This window comes from Ascaphus truei, chromosome 3, assembly GCF_040206685.1.
Source record: "Ascaphus truei isolate aAscTru1 chromosome 3, aAscTru1.hap1, whole genome shotgun sequence".
In the NCBI taxonomy this organism is placed as follows: Eukaryota; Metazoa; Chordata; class Amphibia; order Anura; family Ascaphidae; genus Ascaphus; species Ascaphus truei.
The window spans coordinates 193,992,290-194,016,926 of NC_134485.1; the positions used below are offsets into that span (position 1 = coordinate 193,992,290).

The window sequence follows — 24,637 nt, forward strand, 5'->3', positions numbered from 1 at the left end:
GGACACACTTCAACTTCAAGCTTAGAAGGCCAGTAACAAGCCAGAACAAAGAAATAACAACAGCCCACAATTAATGATATCTTAGCCATTGTATATCAAACATTCACTTGTATAAGAGGAGTCCTGAAAAGTGGCCTGTTTGTGGCCCTCCAGGATTTACGATAAAAGAAAACACATGATCTTCAGCCTTGTAGCCCCCAAACCAGCTCTTACCCATTTTGCCATCTTCCACAAAGAGCACATGGAGAGGGATGAGGCAGCTGAAGTAGAAAACGTCAATGTTGTTTTTCACAGCCACCTAGACACATGTAGGGTAAGTGGAGAGTGAGAGAGTCAAGGAGAATGGCAGATTAACAACTACCACCATCATGCCCAGAACAGACCTAGAGAAGGTCCAACAACACGTTGCCAACCCTGCAGTCTCTTCTTTACGCTTCAACTGTTCTTAAATCATCTCCCTATCAGCATGAACAAAAGTGACATTTGTATGTCTGTGCTGCACTATAAATAAATGTGTTCCCTTTTGGTTATTACGGACCAGAACATATTATAAATCACTTGGCCATAAATGAATACATCACATTAATTCATTTCCATCTTTCTATTGCACAGGCTAATACCCAGGCAAATTAATTTGTCTATGTATTTCAAGTAAGGTAGCAGGCATGCGTTCAACTGCAAATTACAGAACAAATCAAAAGGAATAAACATTGTATCTGTATAATGAACAATTAGTTATCTGAAAATTGTGCTCATAAGTCCCGCACAGTTCTAATATGCCCCTGTCTATACCAGTAGTTCTCCATTCAAAAATTCATAGGGTAGAACAAAATGATATTTTTCCTGTTTACATGATAAATCTACAAATGTTTTCTCCGCATACTCAAGAATCTATAAGATGGGTACTGGAATTACCAGTACTTGGTAAGAAATTCACATTCACAGATGGGGTTTTATACTGGGGCACATAGCCACCAGAGTCTCTGCCATTAACCTGGAAAGTTGCCACAATGTAAAAGGGAGCAGAACATTCATGTCGGCGATGGCAGAGCTACTAATGATATGTCTGGCATGGGTGGCACACTCCAATTGATTTTTGTAGATGCTTCAGTAGGGATAAGAGAGGAGCAGATGGCTCTATGGGAATACAGCATTGAAAACGGCGATATGCTACACAGTGAATATGCTTAATTGAATCTGTGTCCCAGCCTAGGTCACACACAGCATTTCCTTATTGTTGTGTATGCTTGCAATGTCTGCTGTTATCTGGCTCCTGATGTATGTACCATAATGAAACCCAAAAGCACCCCTGGCATCACTTCTGCTAAAATTGTTGGGACAATACTGCATGCACCAAGATTGCAGAGATCCAAACATTTGGGTATGACGAGTCTTTCATTTCTCCCCATTTGCTCAACATAAAATATCCCATGCAATAAACTAGCAGCTTCTAAATATTGCAGGTATCCAATTACCTGAAGGTTATTGAGTGGCTCCATTTTCATGACTGGCCCCAGTGTGTTGAGAGGGAGAGAAATGTCAATGCTTTGGTTGGGCATCAGAGGTGTATGAATTGCCAGAGAGGCACTGGGAATGACGCCGAAGCTGAGGCAGAACAAATTAGACAATAGCATTACTTTATCTAGTAGTTCCGAGTGTCTCACTACAGAGAAACGTATAGAAAATACTGCTGTATTAACCAGGCTGCACTGGCCCACAATGCATCACTACATTCCTCTTGCACATGAAAGTGTTAATGTAGTGCCTTTGGTAGAGACATGTACTGCAGTGCAAACATGCTGCCACCATTTAAAAATAAATAAATAATAAGTTTTCCGATAGCCATGCTACAAGAGAAACCTGCAAAGCCTTGTAACATCGAGTTTATTTCATTTCATGCAGTTAAGTAGTATTGCCTTGGGTCATCAAACAGGTCGTTAAATCCCAGCATTTTCTGGAAAGAGACACCTACATTAATCATGCCTGTTGCAGTCTGCAGAAATACTGCTCCTACTAGACCCAGCTAACAAATGACTCAAGAAGAAAGCTTCCTGTGGAGACCTGGGCAACAGGACTTCTGACTTCCGCCAGCCTAGGGGCCACATGTTTTCAATTACTGTAACAGGCTTTATCTGGGGTTCGATCAAATGTTCATAGCGGGGTCCAGTAGTAATGTTTTGACTATGTATCTCCCTGGGTACATGCAGTTCTTTTCTTCTGGATCAAAAAATACGCCAATATGAGAGATCAAACACTTACCTCAAAGTACATAGAGAGAAAGGGACTATCCTTTAATAACCACGCTGTTTTGCTAGCAGAAAATTCAACAACTAAATCAAATTGTGACCTGTTGTGGAGTATTTGTGTCTCATCCGTAAAGAGGCGAGTCTTTAAGGCTGCGATTATACAGAAAAACGCCTGTGGCGACACCGCGCGGCGCAAAAACAATTTGGTATATAGGCAGTGAAAACAGCCAATACCAAATGCGGGAGACAGTTGGAGCGTTTTCAAAAATTGTTTTTCGGGTTGCGACTGCCGCATCACGTGACACGGCAATTCAATCAGAAAACAGATGTCACCCTGCAGGCGTGCGCGCAGTAGCATGTGCACGTCACTCTGTGATGTTACAGATGCACGCGCGCCCTGCAGTTCGGCTGCATAATCGCAGCCTAAGACATGGCAACCATGCTAATCCTTCAGACCGACAAAGCACTGGACAGCTCTCCTCACCTGTTCTTGTTGAACTGTATGGCGAAGTCGGTCATGTGTTGTAGGGCCTTGTTGGTGAAGTTCATGTCCATGCAGATGTGTCCCTGTCTGTGGGAGAATGTGCCAGAAATCTCCAGCCCCTTGGCTTTTACAGCAGGCAGCCAAACCTATGAGGGAGAGTCCAGATTACCACCAACAGCAGATGATGGGCTCAGTACTCTATTTGATGCTCTGGCAATTAGAAACAGATGTAAAAGGCATGGAAAAAGACCATGACTGCATACAACATAGAAGAAGGAAAGTCAACCAAAAGACAACTTACTGTGCCCGTCAATACATTCATTTCTTGTGTTACCACTTGCCTTTAGAGTGGGGAACTGCTCATTCTTATATAAACCGTTTTTGACTGTATCACACGTCCCCAAACTCCTGCATTGCCTTACTTATCGCCATTTCAGAGACAGAGACACACGTGACACCTTTCAAGCTTCTAAAAGCAGACAGTTATCCTTAAAGTACAGATGAAAATTAGCCAAGAAAATATGTAGCAAAACTCTTTTTTTGGTTTGTTAACATCCTTTTCACTGCTGGGGTTAATAATGTGTCTTCAAGTCCTGTGATACACTGCAGATCCCCAATGCTTTCCAGGCCACTTCAGTAGCAAAGTGGTTACATTACATTACTGCTTAGCAATGTAACAGCCTTTAATTTGTTAGAGGAAAAGGTTAAGTGACTATACTCTCTGCCTTACTGCACTTCATTATTGATGTCATAAAGTACAGACTTTGCATGTACATCATGTTTCAATTTACCAGTCGCTTGGGGATGTTTATAGAGCCGACTAAACTTTGATGTTATCTGTCCTTGCAAAATATTTGCTAGTTATTATTCACAAAACAATAAAATATTTCCTCTAATGAAAAATTAGAAGGGTCACACACAAATACCGATCCGACATGTCCAACGTACAGCTTTTGGGGTTATAAATCCTCCGGGGGCCATCCCAATGCCAGAGGATAGCTCGAACAAGTCATTGAGACCACTGCTGACAACTGCTGGAGTGGGGGATGGTGCAAAGGTCGTGGGTACCGACGAGGGGATGAAGGTCTGTCCGACCTGTGAAACAGCATAAAGTTAATGAAGATGAAGACGATGGCTTAGGAAATTAATACAGAGCTGATTTATCTCTGGGCCTTCCTTGATGGCATAAGCTGGATTCCAACTTTCTCCTATACAGGGACCTGTAAATGTTTTATCGTAACGACTTGTCTTGACAAGAATAATAATAATATAATACAATATTAATAACAATATAATAATGATGAAATAATACCACCATCAACACCATTGCACCGAGCATCCTCCCAACACAGCCACAAGAGTAGGCGCCACTTATTAAACCTGTTTTGCCCTTGGGACCCCTTCTGTATACAGTGCACAAAGCAAGATGAACAAGGTTTGCTTCCTCAAAATATCCAATGTAATTGCACCAGGAAAAGGACTCCACACAATGGAAAATAATAATTGTGTTCTCTCAATTATATTCCAGCATGTATTCTCTCTCCCCTCCCTCCCCCCCCCCCCCCCCCCCACCCACCGTTCTGTCACTCTCAGTCCTCCTTGTAAGACTCTTGATCTTCCCGGTTGGGAAACATTGGATTAAAATATATGGCGTGCATGTATCCCGAGGGGCTCATGAAATTATGCACAAACTTGGTGTTTCAAATGTATGGGAACTTGGTTTAACAAATACAACATCATTTGTCTATTACACTGCAAGTAAATTACACAGAGCCCTGTGTGTTTGTTACACAGACAGTAACTTACCGCTGGACTTCCACCGATGCCACCTCCGAGGTCACTTCCTAGCTGAAACAGGAAAATATGGATATGTATCAGTGTGTCTCAATTCCCTGACTCTCCAATGAGATGCAAGATGTGTTACGGTGGCTGTGTGTGAGTTGGGTCCCCCAAAGTAATATCCTGTCGCAGTTGGCCTTGTTTCTACTTTACATTAATCTGGAGCTTTCATTTTCATGTCTGAGCGTTTTCAGGAATACTGGACAATTAACTCGGGTAATAAAAAAAAAAAGCAGGCGTTTAGATTACCATCACAAAACTTGGGCAGGAAGACTCACTAGTTTAAATTGTGTTTGACCGACATTTATACTTTATGTTAGAAAGTTTGTATGCAGACAAAATGCCTTTGGTTGCTGGCTGTTAAAAGGTTTTGAGCAGGACATTGCGTCAGCCCGCCAGGCTTCTCTACTAGCAAAAGGACCAATGGGGAATCAATTTCTAAATGCATCTTTCCATTCAATGTCAGAGCTCATGGGAACAGTAGCTGTAAGCCAAGTCCAATAAAACAGCAGTGTAGATAGCTTCATTAAAAGTTATTACTCAACCACTGATGTTAAAAAATACATCTCACTAGAAAATAATAATAATAATACTAAATAATAACTATTTTACAGAGGAAATATAATCATTATAAACTGGGACTTGAAATAGGCTAATGCTGATTAAATATCAGTGAATAGAATTTGCAATACTTTACCCTCCTCCTGCGGAATATTCACTAATGTGAATGGATGATGCAGGGCAGCCCGTAACCAATAAAGGGCATAAGTATGAATGGTAATGAAAAGGCACAAGCTTTCATATACATCTCATAAGAACATGTGCCAAGTAACGCCTTCTCTAACCCGTCTTTAAGCTATCTCCCTAATAGCTCACTTACTGTGGAGCACACCACAGCAATGGAGACTTTTAATATGTCTCTTTGCCATCAGTTTGTCAGTGGGTCTAAAAGACAGAAACAAAATGACATCTGGGAAGAAGAACAATTTGAAACGAAAATAAATTGGTGCTGTGAGGGAGTACAGCTAATGGAAGCATATAGGCCTGTCAAGTCTTATTCATTGGAAGACTTATTCTCAGCATCAATTGCCTCATAAGGAACAATGATAGATATCTATCGATATATATACTTTATTGTTATTAATGTCACTTTACAGGTGCCATTCTCTTTTTAAGCAAACAAAGTTCCAAGGTCCTGCATATTAGTCGAAGGCAGTGATTCCAAAAGTGTTTCGTCCCCCAAATACTGGCAGTGGGTTCCTGAGCCGTGTGGGAATGTGCATTAGTAAGGCCTCAAACTGCACCTTGGCGGGGGTGGTACAGCTTTCAATTACTGCAGGAGCTTCCAAAGTCGCTCCCCACAATGCTTTTGTATCCACAGCGGCAAGGCATTGTGGGGTGTGACTTAAACACGTCTAAAATGTGGGGGGCACCTGGGCTATTACAAAATGGTTCACATGGCAGGTCCCTGATGAGAAGAGAAGTAGGGGTAGAGGGTGAAATTCCATAATGAGCATTCAATACAGGAGAAAAATGACAAATAAAAAGTACGTGTTGTGCTTTGGAGGTGATACAGGGAGTAAAAAATTAATCGTGAATGGTACCCCCGCTGAATGTTACAGGGTGAGGAGGAGAGGGTGTGTGCTCATTTCAGCTTCCAAGCAGGTGCTGGATGGTTAGGACAGTGCACTGGGGTCATGGGATTAGTATAATAGAAGGTCCATCATGGAGGCCAATGAGAGTGTGAGAAAAAGGGAAATGCAAGTCAGTTACAGTGCGACGGAGTGAGAACCAGTTACCCATTGCGTATCCTCTCCCATCTGCAGGGGTAGGCAGGGTGCAGGAGGAAAGAAGCAGAGAGGTTACTGTCAGCAGAGAGACAGCTGAACTATACAACATAACAATCACTGCCTACGACAGATTCTTCCACCCCTGACAATTAAGCAGCTGAAAACATGTAGCTTCTGTACTCATCACATCAGCATGAGGGCCGCTTACAGCGTCTGGATGGGGACAAGATGTTACACTTGCAGGGAAGCCAAGAAACTGCGCCTGACATAGTTGTTTATAAAAGTCAGAGCTTAACTCCTTCTGTGCTAAAAGGGCGTGCTGTACAAGCCAATCTAACACTAAGGCATGACGCATGCTTCCTATTATGTGTGGTGCGCTACACGGGATAAACAAGAGCAGGTTGGGTCGGTAAAAGCAAGCTGCCAGTTGCTGAAGCAGGGATGAAACGATTGTAGAAACGACAAAATATCCGGATGCCTATCTGCATATGGTATTTACAGACCGCAGAAAGTTCACAATCATGTCACCTTGTAAAAAAACAAGCGAAATAGCTTTTTTTTCTGTCAATCTAAATCTTTTTATTCTCCCTCTAAAAAAACTGCAGTGTTACCTCCGGAGGTCAGACTGTGGAGGTTTAGCAACAGTGTGGATTTAAAGTGGGTGAGATTAGTTTAACACAGGGGTAGCCAACGTCAGGCCTCAAGAGCTACCAACAGACAGGTTTTCAGGATATCCCTGCTTCAGCACAGGTGGCTCAATAAGTGGTTCAGTCGAAGACTGTACCACCTGTGCTCAAGCAGAGGTCCTGAAAACCTGACCTGTTGGTAGCTTTTGAGGATTGGAGTTGGCCACACCTGGTTTAACGCCTTACTAACAAAGCATGCTACCCTCATGGCTAAAAAAGTGATATATGGTCTAAGTAAACAGAAAGCATGTTGACACCAGATTACACTGAAAACAGAAGCATCTCTCTCTCTCTAACTTACAAACCACAAATGCCTACTTGGCCATTTACAGTAAAGTGTTCACGTAACTGGCACTAAATAATGACTTTTATTAGCAGTAGATCGTTTTCATCTTTCCTGGTCAGCCCAGGTCACTTACAGACTGGATGTACTAAGTGAAGCATTTACTTACCAGACTGTCCAGGCCTCCACCCAGCAGGTCCACAGCTCCCATCTGCATGGAGGATACCTGTGGCACGTTCCCTGGTGGTCCCAGATCGAGATTAAGAAGATCACCGAGGAGGTCTCCCTGCGAGGGGATGACCTGTTGCTGCTCCAGGGCAGCAGCTGGGGCTGGTCCCACTGGGCTGTCTCCGGTATCGATGCTAGTAATGAGAATAAGAAACAATGAACAGGTCACCATGGAAGGGAACATTCATTTGCAAATATTGTCCTCTCATGCAGACACATCTGCCGGCTTTTTCATCCCTCGGAGGTATAACTGAAGAACAAATGCTGAGAGTCAGAGATAAGAGCATCTTCTTCCCTTCAGCTCAGCGTACATACAAACCTGCACTAGAGGATTTACAGTACAATACACAGGAAGAAAAGCAAGCCACAGCAACTGTGCTGCTCCATCTTCTCCAAGTATTGAAACCATACCAACAAAATAAATTGGGGTGGAGAAAAACTGAGAAGCTGTTGTGCCTGGACCAGAAGGAAATAAAACCACGGTTAGCAAGTGTCGCCCTTCAACATCCCACTGTGAGATACCCCACAGCAACACAAGTGAAATACAGATGTTACCCCCTGTGTCTGCTTTATCAGCACAAAACATGGCCGCTTTAAGAATTACATTCCACTGGACCATGTGACTGTGCTTAGCCAATGGAATGACAGTTGGTGACAGTTGGAAAGGGATTGCTGAGGGGACTGGGGGGCAGTTTGTTTTGATATGGTGAGGCTGCTGCAGAACACTCTGCAAGGGCCTGACCGATCCATGGAGTGAGGAGACTGGTGGATTTTGCTGGCCAATACAAAGTACAGTGACACCTCAGGGACCACTGCAACAGCTAAGAGGAGAAATATCAGGATTTAACAGCCAGAGGAAAGAAGAAGATCCCCCTGCATTGTAACACAGGTTATGTTTTCAAATTAACTGTAAGAAGCAGCAGCCTGCATCTGTTTCAATCCAGAGCTCCAACAAAAAGTTATTGTACAAATACCCTGTCTGATCAACAGGGTATGTGAACTAATATGCAGTGACTGTAAAATAAATAAAGACAGAGGCGCAGCATTAGTGATTTGTTTTAGTAGGATTGCAGAAATACTGTGTGGTTATGTGGTGGGCCTATGTATGTATCCCTGTTCAAAATGATAGAAAAAGTAATATAAAGGTTGTTATAATTCCTTACAGTTTTGTTGTGTCTAATTACTCCTGCTCCCCACTCTGTGTACCACCCACAATAAGGATGTAACCCCAAGTTACAGGCCTCAGGCCCCCACCTCAGTGACAGGCTCTATAGTCTGAGGTAAAGTAAAGAGGGGTTACACATAAAAAGTTAAAAGCCTTGTTATAAATGTGAATGACTGCTGCCCTGTGGAAAACTGCATGAGCTGAAACCAGCAGGTCCTATTTTTAATGTCTGACGACGTTGTGAATAATTTGCCGGGTGGCTGTCTGCAGATTTGCAATGCTGATGCTTGCTGCCCGTTATGAGACTGCACTTGTCTGACTGTTTTACACAGTCAAGCAAAATACTTTGAACCTGCAGTCCCACTGCTCGTTACCTTTGTCTTAACCTTATCTACTGTACCATTCTTACAACTGGAAGCTCACTAGGTAAGAATACATTCATCTCCTGAAATCCCAGCCCCGTCTAAAGTCAACATGAATGCTAACCATGAAAGGCAATGAGCCCAGGGAAAGCTGTGCACCACTACAATGTTAATTAATAGGCCCACAGTCAATGATGTGACCGGCAGCCATTTTTAATCCCCTTCCCCAAATGCAAAGAAATTCAAAGCTCCCAAAATAGGGGGCTCCTGGTTGGACGACTATGGCAGACCTGCTCTGGAAAGACTCAGGTGACAAGCACACAAGTAAATAATTAAAGCGCTGATACTTTTAAGGATTTTTATGGTCCTTGCAATAAACAGCACGTTTCAAGGCAATAAACAGCAAGCTTCAAGGCACGGGCGATCAGTCTGAACCAACTTAAAAAAAAATAAGTCTGCTGTTAAATTATATCGCTGTGCCTACACAGCAGCATATACTGTACTTCTGTGCTTAACGTGGGCTGGCAGAGTGGCTCAACGAGTAAAGAAACTGACTGATTAACGACACCGCGTTTGAAGCCGGGGAACCTGGTTCTTATGCCTCGGGTACAACAAAAAATGTTGTTGTGGATGAGAACGGTCTCTGTTTTCCTGCTGATATCTGGGTATGCTATTCTTATGTGTTGGTTTTGTTGGGTGTGGTGGGTGTGGTGGCAGCAGTACATATTCATTTAGATCAGGCCTGCACAACTCCAGTCCTCGAGGGCCGCAAACAGGCCAGGTTTTCAGGATTTCCCTACTTCAGCACAGCTGGTTCAATTAGTGGATCAGTCATACCGAGCGAGTTGTGCAGGCCTGATTTAGATGATTTGGGCATTTGAACTTAGACCTGGAATATAAAATGGTTATTAAAAAGCGGATAAGTATCCTTAGTGGAAAGCCCAGCTTTCCAACCTCCCCCCCCCCCCCCCCGCCGCATGAAATATACATATCACATGAAACGCCTTATCTGTTGCTTCTAAGAGACTTCAATTGCAGGTTACATAACCACACTCAGATGTGAGCCGGCGTTCCTATGATAGGCTTAATATTGCTGATAACTTTGTCAAATGATCTGAGAGCACAGAAGGCTACTGATTAAATCTAAGTTCTCAGAGTGCTGACATTTGCTCCTGTAAGGAGCTTAGCTTGGAAATGAAAGGGCTTTTCTATGTTGTATTCTCTACCAGAGTTCAAAACTATCTTGGAGAGAAATCTAGTTTTGACAGGAATCGTTTTTCTTCTTGACAAAAGAAAGCTAGACACATGTCCAGTAGTTTCAGGAAACCCGGTGTTAAAGGTAATACAGTGTGGCAGTAAATACAGTCTCTGAGAATAAAGCTGTGTCTTTCCAAAGGATTTGTCTTCATGGCACTATGAAAAATGAACATATGTTTTCTGTTTTAAGTACACTTTTTTCCCTCTTCGAATAGGGTGCTACTCCAAGCTCTCATTCATTCAGATGACAGTGAATTATAGATCCGTGTCCAGGCACTTTAAATCAGAGTATAGTCAGAGCACTGAAATTGTGGTGCTGTACAACACATTTCATGAGTAGTCAATGCAGAAATCAACCTCAAAATCAGTAAAATCAGTTATTTAAAATAGGGGATCCACAAGAGTTGAACTGCGGCACCCTGAGCTTCAAGAAACCCGTGGTGGTTTTGATATCTAATTTTAGTTTACACACACACACACACCACACACACACACACACGCACACACACACCTCGCGCACACGCGCACACGCGCGCACACACGCGCACACACACACACACACACACACACACACACCTCACCTTCCATGCTGGATAGGCAGGTGTTTGCGGTGAACCCCATGACTCCCTTCCACAAAGGCGTTGGGGGGTTTGTGATAGACGGAGGCCAGCGAGCCGATATGACAAATCAGTTCATCCAGTAGAGTAGGCTCGATCAGGTCCGTCTCCTCAGAGATCAGGGGCTTCTCAGATAGCACCACCTCTTTGGCGGTTACCGGATCCGTGGAGAGAAGGCGCCAGTAGATGTAGCCGCGGTCTCGCAGGTCGGGGTTATCCGAATCCTATGGAGGGGGGCAGGGTGTGTGAATAAGATACCTGGCATTACTAAATACAAAAAGCACAATTCTACACCAACCAGCTCCAATTAAATAAATATTTTTATGGAACTTACTTTTTTTTTAGTACCTTAAAGCTTATTTCACCCACATTAGAGCAATATAAAAAAAAAAAAAAACTCACCAATCCTCAACTTGCTATAATGATATATTGTGCCAGGGTAAAGACCAGCTTGGATTGTACACATCACATCACACGCTCTTTTCAGCTTCTAGGTTCACTGGCTAGGCACTTCTTTAACCCAGGCTGTACTGAAAAGCTGTGTAATACGACAGGCTTATAGGGTTCCATGTTAAAATGGATAAGAAGTAAAGAGTGACACGCTGTGCACAGTTGCAGGTCATTACCCAGAATCCCTGGCTGCAGTGGAAGCATTGTTTGCCAAGCGATAATGGGGAAAGACAGGGTTGCAGGCCGGCAGAAACATACAAATGTACCCACAAAAGTGGCGGATTTAGAAAACTGCTGCAGGCACTTAACCCCTTATTCATGCCGCCCTCGTTCTTCAGCAACAAATGACGCCGAGACGTCACATGGCGACACATTGCCATAGTAACGCCACAGCATCGTGTTGCAATGGCAACGAGACGCCGTGTGACATCGCAGCGTCTTTTGCCGCTAAAGGAGAGCGGCACGAAGCAGGAGCGTGGAATGAAGGAGAAGGTAACAACAGTAAAGAGGCCCCACGCTCTCCCCGGGGAATCAGTGGGGAAGAGAGCGGAGCCTCTGTATATGGGAAAAAAAGGGAAATTTGCCACCTACCAGGCCCAATGGGATATTTGCCACTGACCCACAAGTAGTATTTATATTTACTGTATTAGACTAAAGGAAGGTGTCATTCTTCCAAAAGCACCTTATCTGCAGCTGACTGAAAGAACCGTACCAGCTGCTGTGTAAACAGAGAGGGAAAAACAGTGAGAAAGAGGACGAGACAGGACGAGAAAGTGTGCGAGACAGGACGAGAAAGTGTGCGAGAGAGCACGCCTGAGTTTTCTTGACAAACATTGAAAAAAATGATAGATATATCTTTAAATCAGCGACTAGGGCTCCTGAACTCAACAAAAGGATTTATCTCGCTTTTGTGCATTGTTGAAATTGCTGCTCTCACTTTCTTGCATTCTCAGTTCAGCACCTTTGTGGTATTTCCTATTGTTGAGACACCAAACAGGGGATCCAGGGATGAGAAACATATACCAGGGATTGTCATACAAGTCAAAACCAAAAGAAAAAAAGTCAATAGCGCCTCTGTCCTTGGGGATTTCAGGGAAATGAGAGCATTCTAATTACAAAATGTTTTATTTATTTTTTAAAGTCAGTGAGCGCGTTGAGGGGCTTCTCGTGACCTCAACACATTTCACAACAGTGTGAAATGCGTTGAGGTCACGAGAGGCCACAACGCGCTCACTGATTGGCTGAGGCAGAGTAACCAGGAAGTCTGGGTGGAGTAGCAATCTCTGCGGCTGCTGCGGTCCCGACACATCAGCGCCAGCAAGCGGCTCCCTGCTCGTGCTCGTTTGGTTAGTATGTCTCCCTCAATGCAGTTTTATTACGCAGGCTGTGCATCACACTACATTTGGGTGTTATCGTGCGAGTCTGTTGGTGTCTGAGACTATAGTCTCTGTATAGGTTCACTGTGTTTGTTTATATGTAGTAGGAGTATATACTTCACTGTCACAGCGGTGCTGCAACCGCTTGTTTGGTGTATTTTAATGTACCTGGTCTAGTGGGACCTCTTATTAAAGTGTTTTTTTATTCACATTTTCCCCTTTTTTATGTTATTCATATAATCTTATTGGTTACATAATCTCTGGTGTGCTGTGTGTGTATATTCTTGGGATTTACGGACACATTTACCAAGCAGTAAGTTCCTCTATTCTATGGCCCATTCAATGTGTCTTACGGCTTAGCAGTGCATAGTAAATATGGTCTGTCATGATAATATCATGAGACATTATGTCTTTTAATCAATCTGGTGCTTCGGGGGTTAATGTAGCCACAGTTTGGGTTTAAAAATACAATATATTGAGTTTATGACAGGTCAAGACTTTTCCTGGTCTTCAAAGGGGACTTAATTGTGACGTGTGTTGTTTAGGAGGTCATAAACGATAACAGAGATGAATCTGTCAGCCTTAAAGAAAACTAAACGTTTGTGAATAATTACTGGCGCATTCCAGAGAGGTGACACACAGGGTATGCTTACGCTGGAGGACTTTTTTTGAAAATGAGAATATCATGTAACATCATCTACTATACATACTAAGTGTCACGTATGTAATCGTGGCACAGAGTCACATGCAATGAGGTCAGACACGTGAGGTCTAACTGGTACTAAGGGCCAGGGGCAAGTTTAGGTGCAAGGCTGTCATACTTAGTCCGTCATGACCGCCTAAATCTATTGATTTGACTCACGCGTGTCTAGGTACTAGAGAAGGGAAATTATGAATGCGTTTATACATGGAGGAAAAACTTAAACGTCCTTTGATGGTAGGAGGTGGGCTTATGTTGTTTCAATGGAGAAGAATAGTACATAAGACTTAGCAAGGTATTATGAAACTCAGATTTCCATAGGTGTGTGTTTTGGACCAAAGATGTGAGCTCTATGGGAGAAAATTGATCGATTTCTGTTTTATGTTTTAACCTCTTATTACTGTAATTGTATGTTCTTCTAATCCTTTTTCTGTAATCTAAGTACTGTATTTTTATATATAAAAACATTTAATAAGTGATGCTTTGGGGCTCTGAATGAACTGTTGCACTGGAGAGAGTATTTACATGTTCGGACACATTTTGCTACAACAGATGTGTGTGTTAAGTGCCTAGTTTTTCTATTATAAACAGAGACCCGAGACCCTGGCAGATATTAATTTTACATATTTTATTTGCATAATTCTTGTGTGGTGGAAGCCTATAGATATTATTGCAATTGAGTAAGGGTTTAATATTAACTCATTGAAAGTACCTTGCAGAGGAGAAAGGTGAGTTGGCTAGAGTAGCTGTGTGTATTAACCCTGGTTGCATATCTAAATCACGTGATCACTTGTGTGCTGTTCGTGACATATGGTATATGGGACGGATTTAGGGGAGATATTGTTAATTTGAGGGACCTTTGAGAAGGTAAAAAGTGGGCCAGCTTGTGAGCTGTGTATTAACCCTTGTCCCGTATGTGGGTGACGTGCTCACAGGTGTGCCGTACGTGACATGGTCCTTATTCACTTTGTTGCTAGATGGGAGAGGTTTCTGAGTGAAGGAAATACCAAGACTACCTCATTCAGCAGTTATAAAAACACTTATGATAGAAACCGACCGACAAGACTCTATCGAGTTTAACTTTGGGTTATGACGAAGTCAGGCAGCACTAATTTGCCAAATTTTCTGTGTGTGTGCCAGGAGAAAACGGGCTCATTGCGGATACAGCAAGGGGTTCTACAGGTCACTTATACACAAGCAAAGCTGGAAAAGGGCCGGAAAGACCATGCTCTGGTTTTGAATCATTAAAGGCCACACATTCTTCTCTCCTCTGTGTTGAATGGAGGCCAAGTGCTGATAAATAGCCAGATATCCAGAAGCACTTATTAGATGCAGCAGGGGGCTATAGGCACAGCAGGGCACAATGTGTTCTGAAAGAGGCATTGCCTCTCAGCCTACGCTCCTCACTGCTCGGAAAAGAACAATGTTTTGTGGTTGTGTAACAATAAACCGTCTGCACAGATCTGAAGCAAAGCATGTGGCGCTGCTCTTTGTCCTCGCACAAAGGAGAAACTCTCCCAGTCATGATTTCAGGACTTCAGAAAGGAAACTGGCCAGTCATGGGTTGCTTAAAATATAACCCCTGAATTATAAGAGATGCCTGTTGGTAACAAGCCGAGGTCATTCTTTAGTGCAGTGGTGCTCAAGTTCAGTCCTCGAGGGCTACCATAAGAAAAGCTCTAAGTAACACATACCAAAACGATAAGCACAGCCCTAATTATCACCAAGACAACTTGCTTAGCTACGTATTGTCCTTAAAATCAGGCATCTAAACTTTCAGCCCCAATGGGCTAGTAAACAGAGCAACTACAGGGCAAAAATGGTAATGTTTAAAAATGTATTTATGGGTGTAGACCCTGATTTAATACAAATTTTTTTCTTATATAGCAGCAACAGTATATGCAGCACCTGAGGCACAGGAAGGTAAAGTGCTGTGCCCAAGGTCACAAGGAGCTGACATTGCTATTCGAAGCAAGTTACTGAATGGTGCCAGGCCATAAGGCACCCTATAACCTGATGATTTGCATATGCCATGTGGGTTAAAGAAAACAAAGCTCTTAAAATGTCACGGTCATTAAATTCTTTATAAAATGTTGGCTGCAACTACTGTCTGACTACTCTTAATGGTGTTGCATGCCTTTAAACTCTTGCCACAGGCATTACGGTCCTGATTCAGAAAACGCGGCAAGCAGTCTAGCATGGAAACACCATTCACCTTAATGGAAAGAGTGCATTGTAAACTGTTAGCAAAGTTTAATGTGTGAAGTCCTCTGTGATTTTAAGCAAATCAATGAGCACCATCAGTAACACAACTGCAATAAAACTGTTGTATTCACCACATCTTCACGGCCTCCCGTCTGCACCAGAAATGATATCCCAGGGTACTGAAGTGCTACTCTAGGGGGATTTGCGATCCTATTTGGAGAAAACTCCTCTACAAATACAAATACGCATTATACTTCTCTGAGCTGAACTCCACAATGAGTTTTTGTCTTTATGGAGCAGACATACCTGTGTAGCGAGGCTAAGAACTTGCTGCACCAGCTCCTGGGTCTCCGACGGCTTCTTCAGGAACAGCTTGACAATGGCGGTCAGTAGGGTGAGCTGCACCTAAGGCCAAAGAAGAGCTGAGTGTAAAGGACTGGATTGGCTGCGACAGTGTTTGTATAATGAAGGCACAGTGTGGATAGAGACTGGGAGAGCCACATATACACATATGTCCAAAAGTCAACATCTATATATCAAAGGCTATGGATGTCTGCAACTCATTACGATGTTCCCAGTATGGATTCACGTGCCAGATATATAGACTACAATGTACAACCCATAGTGGCTGACTTGCCACACAGACATACATTCTGAAATACCTATATATCTATTTCTCTAAGGATGTCGGCACATCCCTTTTGTGATCGGCTGAACGGACTGTCACTCATCCAGAGACAGCCAATGAGACTACACATCCTGTGTAATGAGACTCTGTGTAACATCTTAAGTGTCACATATGAAGTATCTGTAGAGTTCAAATTGGAAATCAAATGAAGGTGAAGAATACAAGAACTGGACTCTGCACTTTATCATCGACCCTGTAACTGTGAGAACTTGGCTTTCTAAATGCTCTGACAATTTGTTCACATCTAAAATACTAACGTTCTAAACTGCTGTGTAACCTTCAGAAATACACTGCTCTTTCACCTCCTACTCCTCCTCCTCCTCACCTCCTCCAATACCTGGGACCTCTCTCCTCCTACCTCTCTCCCTGCATCTCATTATGCCCTCCTTATTGCTTTTTCTGTTTCCTCATTCCTTTGTAAACTTTTCAGCTCTCTCCAACTTCCCCACACTCCTATCCATATTTCTCCATCTCTCCTTCCCTCCACCTATGCCTGTGCCCAGACTCTGCACCACTATTTACATACCTCTTTACCAACAACTTCTACACACCTCAATAGAAAGCACCCCCACAAACCCTCTCCTCACTCCCCCTCTCTCTCTACTCCTTGCTGCTGGGGATACCTCTCCTAATCCTGGACCCAGCAATATACATACCTGCTCTCATCCACACCTTTCTCTGCTAATGGTGTTAACTAATCTAATTTAATTCCGATCAACCTTAAAACTCACCTCTCAAAAGAAGCATCCCAGTAACCTGCACTCATGGCTACTGTCCCACACTCAACGTCGCTACCAACTATTGTGGCCAAGCAGTCATCTACTGCACTTAGTCTTCCAACGCCACTTAGATTGTAAGCTCTTCGGGCAGGGATTTCCTTTCCTATTGTATGAGTTTGCTGTGCTTATTGTATTATAATTCCCTGTATTGTATTGTCTATGTAAAGCGCTGAGTACACTGTCAGTGCTATATAAATAGATACATACATACATACAATCCCCCTCTGTGATAGACTGAGCAGCCGTTCACTCACCCAGGAAACACTGGGGGGAGAGGATTTTAATGGCAGTGGAGACAGCAAGGAGAGGAGGAGACAGGTGAGATGAGGAGAGGAGCGAGTGTAGTGTGCACAGAGAGGAGCAGGCACAGGAAGGCAAGAAGTGCAAAGACAGGAGGAAAGAGTGCAAACAGGAGCAGGGCATTACGGAGGAGGGAGGGGAGAAGAGACCGCAAGATGAGGAGAGGAGACAGATGAGATAAGTAGGAGGGGAGGGAGTGTAGTGTGCATAGAGAGGAGCAGACACAGTAAAGCAGGGAGTGCAAAGAGAGGGGAGGAGAGAGTGCAAAGAGGAGCAGGGCATGATGGAGGTGAGAGTAAGGGCTGTTATATACAGCAGGCGGCCGTGCCTTCCTATGTGAACGCGCGTGCACGTGTCGCATGCTTTTCCTGTATATAGTGCCGGGAGCTGCAGGTAATGTATATATGCGTGTATGTGTGTGTATATGTGTGCATGGGTTGTGTGAGTGAAAGGGAGTGCTAGATAAGATTTTTTAAAGAAATGAAAGTTTTTAAAAAATTTTTTTTTTACTTCTGCAATCATTGACACACACACACGCGCACGCGCACGCACACGCACGCACACACACACGCACACACACACGCACGCACACAGCGGCCCGAAAATATGAATTTCTTCATCTTTGCCGCTGTCTGTCGGCTCCCCTCTCCCTGCCGTGCGCGCGCGGCACTTCTATAGAAAGGCTTACTAACGTCAGCCAACTAAAAATCCGCGCGCACGGCGCAGCACGCGCCCGGCACTATAGAACGTGCCTAAAGTGGGGAAGAGAGGACAAGAGACAGCAAGGCGTTACTGGGAGGGGTGAAAACAGAGTAATGTCTACTTAATCACCTTTCAGATCTCCTAGCTCAGCGTATGTTACGCCGGGTACAGCTAGTGTATGTATGTAAATATATATAATATATATCAAAATATTACTTGTGAGCACATTCACATGTCTTAGACAGATCTGCAAACCTGCTTTTCGCCATTATCACCTAGCATACAGTGCTTCCACTGCAGCAAGGGATTCTGGGAAATGACATGCAAACGAGCACATAGTGCCACCTTTTGTCTCAAGTCCACATTACATGAAAAACCCTTAAGCCAATGCATGATGCTTTAAAAACAGCTTTTATATATATATATATATATATATATATATATATATATATATATATATATATATATATATATATATATATATATATATATATATATATATATATATATATATATACTGTGACAAACGGCTTACTCCGGGGCTCCGCCGTCTGTCCGGGACTGTTAGAACACGGTCTTTTAGGGTAGGTTAAATGATGAGACGTCACGTACTGTTCCTTTAAACAGGCTATGCCTGGTTTATTCAGTCCCAGGCACTGAGACTGCCACAGTTTAAACAGAAAACAAAGCCAAACAAAAAGCTGCTCGTCTGAGCGATAACTTAAACTTAGATGTCCCTGACTCAGAGTTGGAAGTGGCTTGTCCACTTCCACCAACAAAATAAGTACCTTTGCAGTCTTTAGACAAACTAACAGAATGAATGAAGCGATTTGGGAAAGAGGCTTTCTCACCCCTCTGCAGTTCAGCAGCCTTCCAGGCTCTTGGGCGGGGCCCAGAGGAAACAGGAAACAGGTCTTATATACCTGAACTCTAATCAGCATGACAGGTGACAGAAAACAGGCAGCAGACAAACTGTGGAATGGAGTGCCTGTACCACGAGGCTGCCCTGTTCAGCTTAGACAGGACAGAAACTGTTCAGTATCCTGGGAGCCCTGTATATGGAGTTTATTACCAACCCCTGGTTTCTGTCACATATCCTCCCCCCCAGCTCAGACCTCGAGGGGTGAGCGACCATGGATATTAGGGAGTGCATCCTTGACAACCCGTCGGCATTGCCATGTTTGTGCCCCGACCTGTGTTCCACAGAAAATTTAAAGGGCTGTAGGCTTAGGAACCACCTGGTCACCCTAGCGTTCTTCTCCCTATTTTGACACATCCAGGTAAGGGGTGCATGATCTGTGACCAATCGGAACTTTCTCCCCAACAGATAATACTTGAGTGTCTCTACAGCCCACTTTATTGCGAGACACTCTTTCTCGACTATGGAGTAATTTTTCTCCTGGGGATTTAGTTTCCTACTTAAATAAAGGATGGGGTGCTCCTCCCCTTGAGACTCCTGGGAGAGTACCGCCCCCAGCCCTACCTCAGATGCGTCGGTTTGGACTACGAACTCTTTGGAGAAGTCAGGTGTGACCAACACTGGTTGGGCACAGAGAGCTTCTTTCAGGCTTCTAAAGGCCTGTTCGGCTTCGGGGGACCACTTTACCATTAGCGGTCCTCTTGCTTTTGTGAGGTCGGTTAGTGGGGTTGCCTTAGTTGCAAAATTGGGAATAAACCTCCTATAGTAGCCAATTAACCCCAAAAAGGTCCTTACTTGTTTTTTTGTGACTGGCCTTGGCCAATTTTGTATCGCCTCTACTTTGAGTGTTTGTGGTTTGAGTAACCCTCTACCAATAGAATACCCCAGATACTTGGCCTCCTCCAGACCAATAGTGCATTTAGCGGGGTTAGCAGTTAGTCCAGCAGACCGAACTGCGTCGAGCACAGCTTGGACCTTTGGAAGGTGGGACTGCCAATCTTCACTATGGATTACCACATCATCCAGGTAGGCGGCAGCGTACCGAACATGTGGTTTTAAAATTTTATCCATCATTCTTTGGAATGTGGCGGGAGCTCCATGTAAGCCAAAAGGCAGCACCTTATATTGAAAGAGGCCGTCTGGGGTTGAGAAGGCTGTTTTTTCTTTTGCCCTTTCTGTGAGGGGAACCTGCCAGTACCCTTTTGTTAGGTCTAGGGTTGTGAGATATCGGGCTTTGCCCAGTCTCTCTACAAGTTCATCCACCCTGGGCATAGGATAAGTATCAAATTTTGACACCGCGTTTAGTTTCCGGTAGTCATTACAAAACCTTGTTGTACCGTCTGGCTTTGGGACTAAAACTATAGGGCTGTTCCACCCACTTTGGGATTCCTCAATTACGCCTAGTTTTAGCATTTTTTTAACCTCTAAACTTATAGCCTCTCTCTTGGCCTCTGGGATTCGGTACGGTTTAAGGTTAACTCGGACCCCCGGTTCAGAGACTATGTCATGTTTAATTACGTTAGTTTTACCTGGCTGTGTAGAGAAGATTTCTTTGTTCCTTCTCACTAAACTCTGGACCTCTCGTTTCTGATGCACGGACAGTGTTTCAGCTATGCTAACCTCTGGGTCAGTTTCTTGATTCTCTGACGGACCTGGGGGTACTAGGGTTAACAAGACCTCTCTATCTTTCCAGGGCTTGAGTAGGTTTATATGGTAAATTTGCTCAGGTTTCCTCCTACCTGGCTGCCTTACCCTATAATTTACTTCTCCCACTCTTTCCAAGACCTCATATGGCCCATGCCATTTAGCAAGGAATTTACTCTCCACGGTGGGAACCAGAACTAGTACCCTATCACCTGGAAAAAAAATTCTGACCCTAGCACCCTTATTATACGTATTCCTTTGTGCTTCTTGAGCTTTCTCCATGTGTTCCCTCACTATGGGTAGGACTGCAGCAATGCGGTCCTGCATTTGGGCAACATGCTCTATTACACTTCTGTAAGGGGTAACCTCGTGTTCCCAAGTTTCTTTGGCTATATCCAGTAAGCCCCTTGGATGTCGGCCATACAATAGTTCAAACGGGGAGAAGCCTGTGGATGACTGGGGAACTTCCCTAATGGCAAATAACAGGTATGGTAACAAACAGTCCCAGTTTTTCCCATCCTTATCGACCGCCCGGCGTAACATGCTCTTTAAGGTTTTATTGAACCTCTCCACTAAACCATCTGTTTGTGGATGATAGACTGAGGTTCTGAGATGCTTGATTTTTAGGAGTTTACATAGCTCTTTTGTTACTTGGGACATAAATGGTGTTCCCTGGTCAGATAAGATCTCTTTAGGAATTCCGACCCGGGAAAACAGAAGTACTAACTCTTTTGCTATGTTTTTAGCAGAGGTGCTACGTAGGGGAACTGCCTCCGGATATCGGGTAGCATAATCTAATATTACCAATATATGCTGATGTCCCCTAGCAGACTTTATTAGGGGTCCTACTAGATCCATAGCAATCCGGTCAAATGGTACCTCTATTATGGGAAGGGGTACCAATGGGCTGCGGTATGCTTTGAACGGGGCGGTGATCTGACATTCTGGGCATGAGGAACAATAGTTTGTAATTTCTGCCAGAACCCCAGGCCAATAAAAGCTTCGGAGAACCTTTTCTTTTGTCTTTTCCACCCCTAGGTGTCCCCCCAATGGATGACTATGTGCGAGGTGTAATACTACGTTACGGAATGTCCGTGGTACCAACAATTGTTTAGTTGTAACTGATTTTCTTTTATCAACCCGATATACTAGGTCGTTCTCTACCTCGAAGTAGGGGTAAGCAAGTGACCTATCTGGTTGGCCATGAGTACTATTCTGGTCCCGTATATTTCCCCTTGCTACCGCTAATGTGGGGTCCTCCCACTGGGCCTTCTTAAAACTCCCAGGACTGACCTCTAGGTCAGCGAGGGTCTTATCCTGTACTGGGGTGGTAAGTGCCTGATCAACATCTTGATTTGGGGTATTCCCTACCAAAGTAGTGATGGGGAAGGGAATTTCACAGCACTCCTCCTTATCCCCTTTCTTATTTGGGCCCTCGTCAACCTCCATTTCTGAAAAAGGGAAAGGATTTGTTTCTTCTAACACTTCGTTATGGTCTGCTATTGAACTCTGGGCGCTATTCTGAGCTGGGGACCACATTTTTAGAAAATGGGGAAAGTCGGTCCCTATTAACACATCATGTGCCAGTTTGGGTACAACACCCACCTTGAAATCTAAAGAACCAAATTCTGTTTCAAAAAAAACATCAACAGTGGAATATTCATGATTATCCCCATGTAAACAACAAATTGCCACTCTTTGTGAACTGTTTACCTGTTTCTTCTTAATGGCCAATAGGTATTCGGACACTAGTGTGACCATACTCCCAGAGTCAAGAAGTGCCCGAACCCTCTTACCATTAACCTTTACAAATGCCCACAGATGGTTATTCAAGGGGTCCTCTGGGCTAGGGCCCATACATTGGGACAACAGCGAATAAGGTTCCACGCTGTTGCATTGCATGGGCTCATCATTTAGTGGGCAGATTTTTGCTGTGTGGCCCCTCTCATGACAATTTACACATTTAGGTACATAGTCTGTGTCCCACTTAGAGCCTTTTCCCGGCTCCCCATGTTGGCTATTGCCCTTAGTGTGCGAACCACTGTTGCTGGTGCTGCGTGAAGGTGGTCGCCGCTCTTCAGCTCCCCTTAACCCCGGTACCCTTTTACCGTCTCTGGAAGAGTCCTGGAACCTCGGGTAGTGGGGTTGCTCCACGACTGTGGGTTGCGGGTGCTCTCCTGCTGCATTGTACCTTTCTACGAGGGCCACAAGCTCATCCGCATTGTGGGGGTCACTCCGACTGACCCAATGGCGTAAGGCAGAGGGAAGTTTCCTCAAGAACTGGTCCATGACCAACCGTTCCACGATGTGGCTTGCTGAGTTGATCTCGGGTTGTAGCCACTTCCGGGCGAGGTGGATGAGGTCATACATCTGGCTTCGGGTGGCTTTATCCATCGTGAAGGACCATGCGTGAAACCTTTGGGCGCGAACAGCCGTGGTTACGCCGAGGCGGGCGAGGATCTCGAACTTCAATTTTGCATAGACTTTAGCTTCGGCTGGCTCTAGATCAAAGTAAGCCTTCTGGGGTTCGCCGCTTAGGAAGGGTGCGATTAGACCAGCCCACTCAGCTTCTGGCCATCCCTCTCTCTGTGCCGTGCGTTCAAACGTGAGAAGATAGGCTTCCACATCATCCGAGGGTCCCATCTTCTGAAGGTAGTGGCTTGCCCTGGTCATTTTCGGAACTGGGGCTGCCGCTGCCAGTGGAAGGTTACTGATAGTCTCCCTCAGGATCTCGAGTTCCTGCTGTAAGCCCTGAGCGAACCGCTGTTGCTCCTCTTTCAGCAAGCGGTTTGTCTCTTGCTGGTTTGCATTCGCCTGTTGCAGGGCTTCATTCGCGTCTCTCTGGACAGCGACATTGCGTACCAGCGCACTCACCACGTCTTCCATCTTGTTTGGAGAGAGAGAAAAAAAAACCTTTTTTTTTTTTTTCTTTAAAGTTCTTTAACCCCCAGACCTTTTAGTGTTCTGCCCGCATTCTCCACCATATGTGACAAACGGCTTACTCCGGGGCTCCGCCGTCTGTCCGGGACTGTTAGAACACGGTCTTTTAGGGTAGGTTAAATGATGAGACGTCACGTACTGTTCCTTTAAACAGGCTATGCCTGGTTTATTCAGTCCCAGGCACTGAGACTGCCACAGTTTAAACAGAAAACAAAGCCAAACAAAAAGCTGCTCGTCTGAGCGATAACTTAAACTTAGATGTCCCTGACTCAGAGTTGGAAGTGGCTTGTCCACTTCCACCAACAAAATAAGTACCTTTGCAGTCTTTAGACAAACTAACAGAATGAATGAAGCGATTTGGGAAAGAGGCTTTCTCACCCCTCTGCAGTTCAGCAGCCTTCCAGGCTCTTGGGCGGGGCCCAGAGGAAACAGGAAACAGGTCTTATATACCTGAACTCTAATCAGCATGACAGGTGACAGAAAACAGGCAGCAGACAAACTGTGGAATGGAGTGCCTGTACCACGAGGCTGCCCTGTTCAGCTTAGACAGGACAGAAACTGTTCAGTATCCTGGGAGCCCTGTATATGGAGTTTATTACCAACCCCTGGTTTCTGTCACAATACATACATACACACACACACACACACACACACACAAACACAAACACACACACACACACACACACACACACACACACACACACACACACACACACACACACACACACACACACACGAACAAGATGATCAGCGCAAATATTGTAAGCAGCACACAATATTAAATAATACTAGTAATATAATAGATACTTGTGCAAAAGGTGAATTGATTAAATATAATATTTGTGAATACAGGTACACACATTTGTATGTATGTATGTCTTTATTTATATAGTGTTTTGTGCTAATAAATTGTTCTAAAGAAATCCGAAGTTGCCCTGGATCTTTCTATTTTCCTCAATGTTGGATGTTACAGGCAG

General features: G+C 44.1%; 1 protein-coding gene across 3 annotated transcripts in view; it reads right to left on the reverse strand.

The window, feature by feature from the left end:
* The window catches only part of AP2B1 (adaptor related protein complex 2 subunit beta 1), a 125,247-nt gene that overhangs the window by 22,732 nt on the left and 77,878 nt on the right, over positions 1-24,637 (reverse strand). Inside the window, exons 12-20 of one of the 3 annotated variants that reach the window (XM_075589873.1) lie at positions 15,995-16,093; positions 10,922-11,181; positions 7,498-7,690; positions 6,369-6,389; positions 4,537-4,578; positions 3,679-3,825; positions 2,731-2,876; positions 1,476-1,605; positions 214-298 (exon numbers count right to left, since the gene is read on the reverse strand). In XM_075589873.1, the coding sequence (XP_075445988.1) occupies positions 214-298; positions 1,476-1,605; positions 2,731-2,876; positions 3,679-3,825; positions 4,537-4,578; positions 6,369-6,389; positions 7,498-7,690; positions 10,922-11,181; positions 15,995-16,093 (1,123 nt within the window). The remainder of the gene's footprint in view (positions 1-213; positions 299-1,475; positions 1,606-2,730; positions 2,877-3,678; positions 3,826-4,536; positions 4,579-6,368; positions 6,390-7,497; positions 7,691-10,921; positions 11,182-15,994; positions 16,094-24,637) is intronic. The other 2 variants (XM_075589874.1, XM_075589875.1) reach the window with 2 other exon arrangements.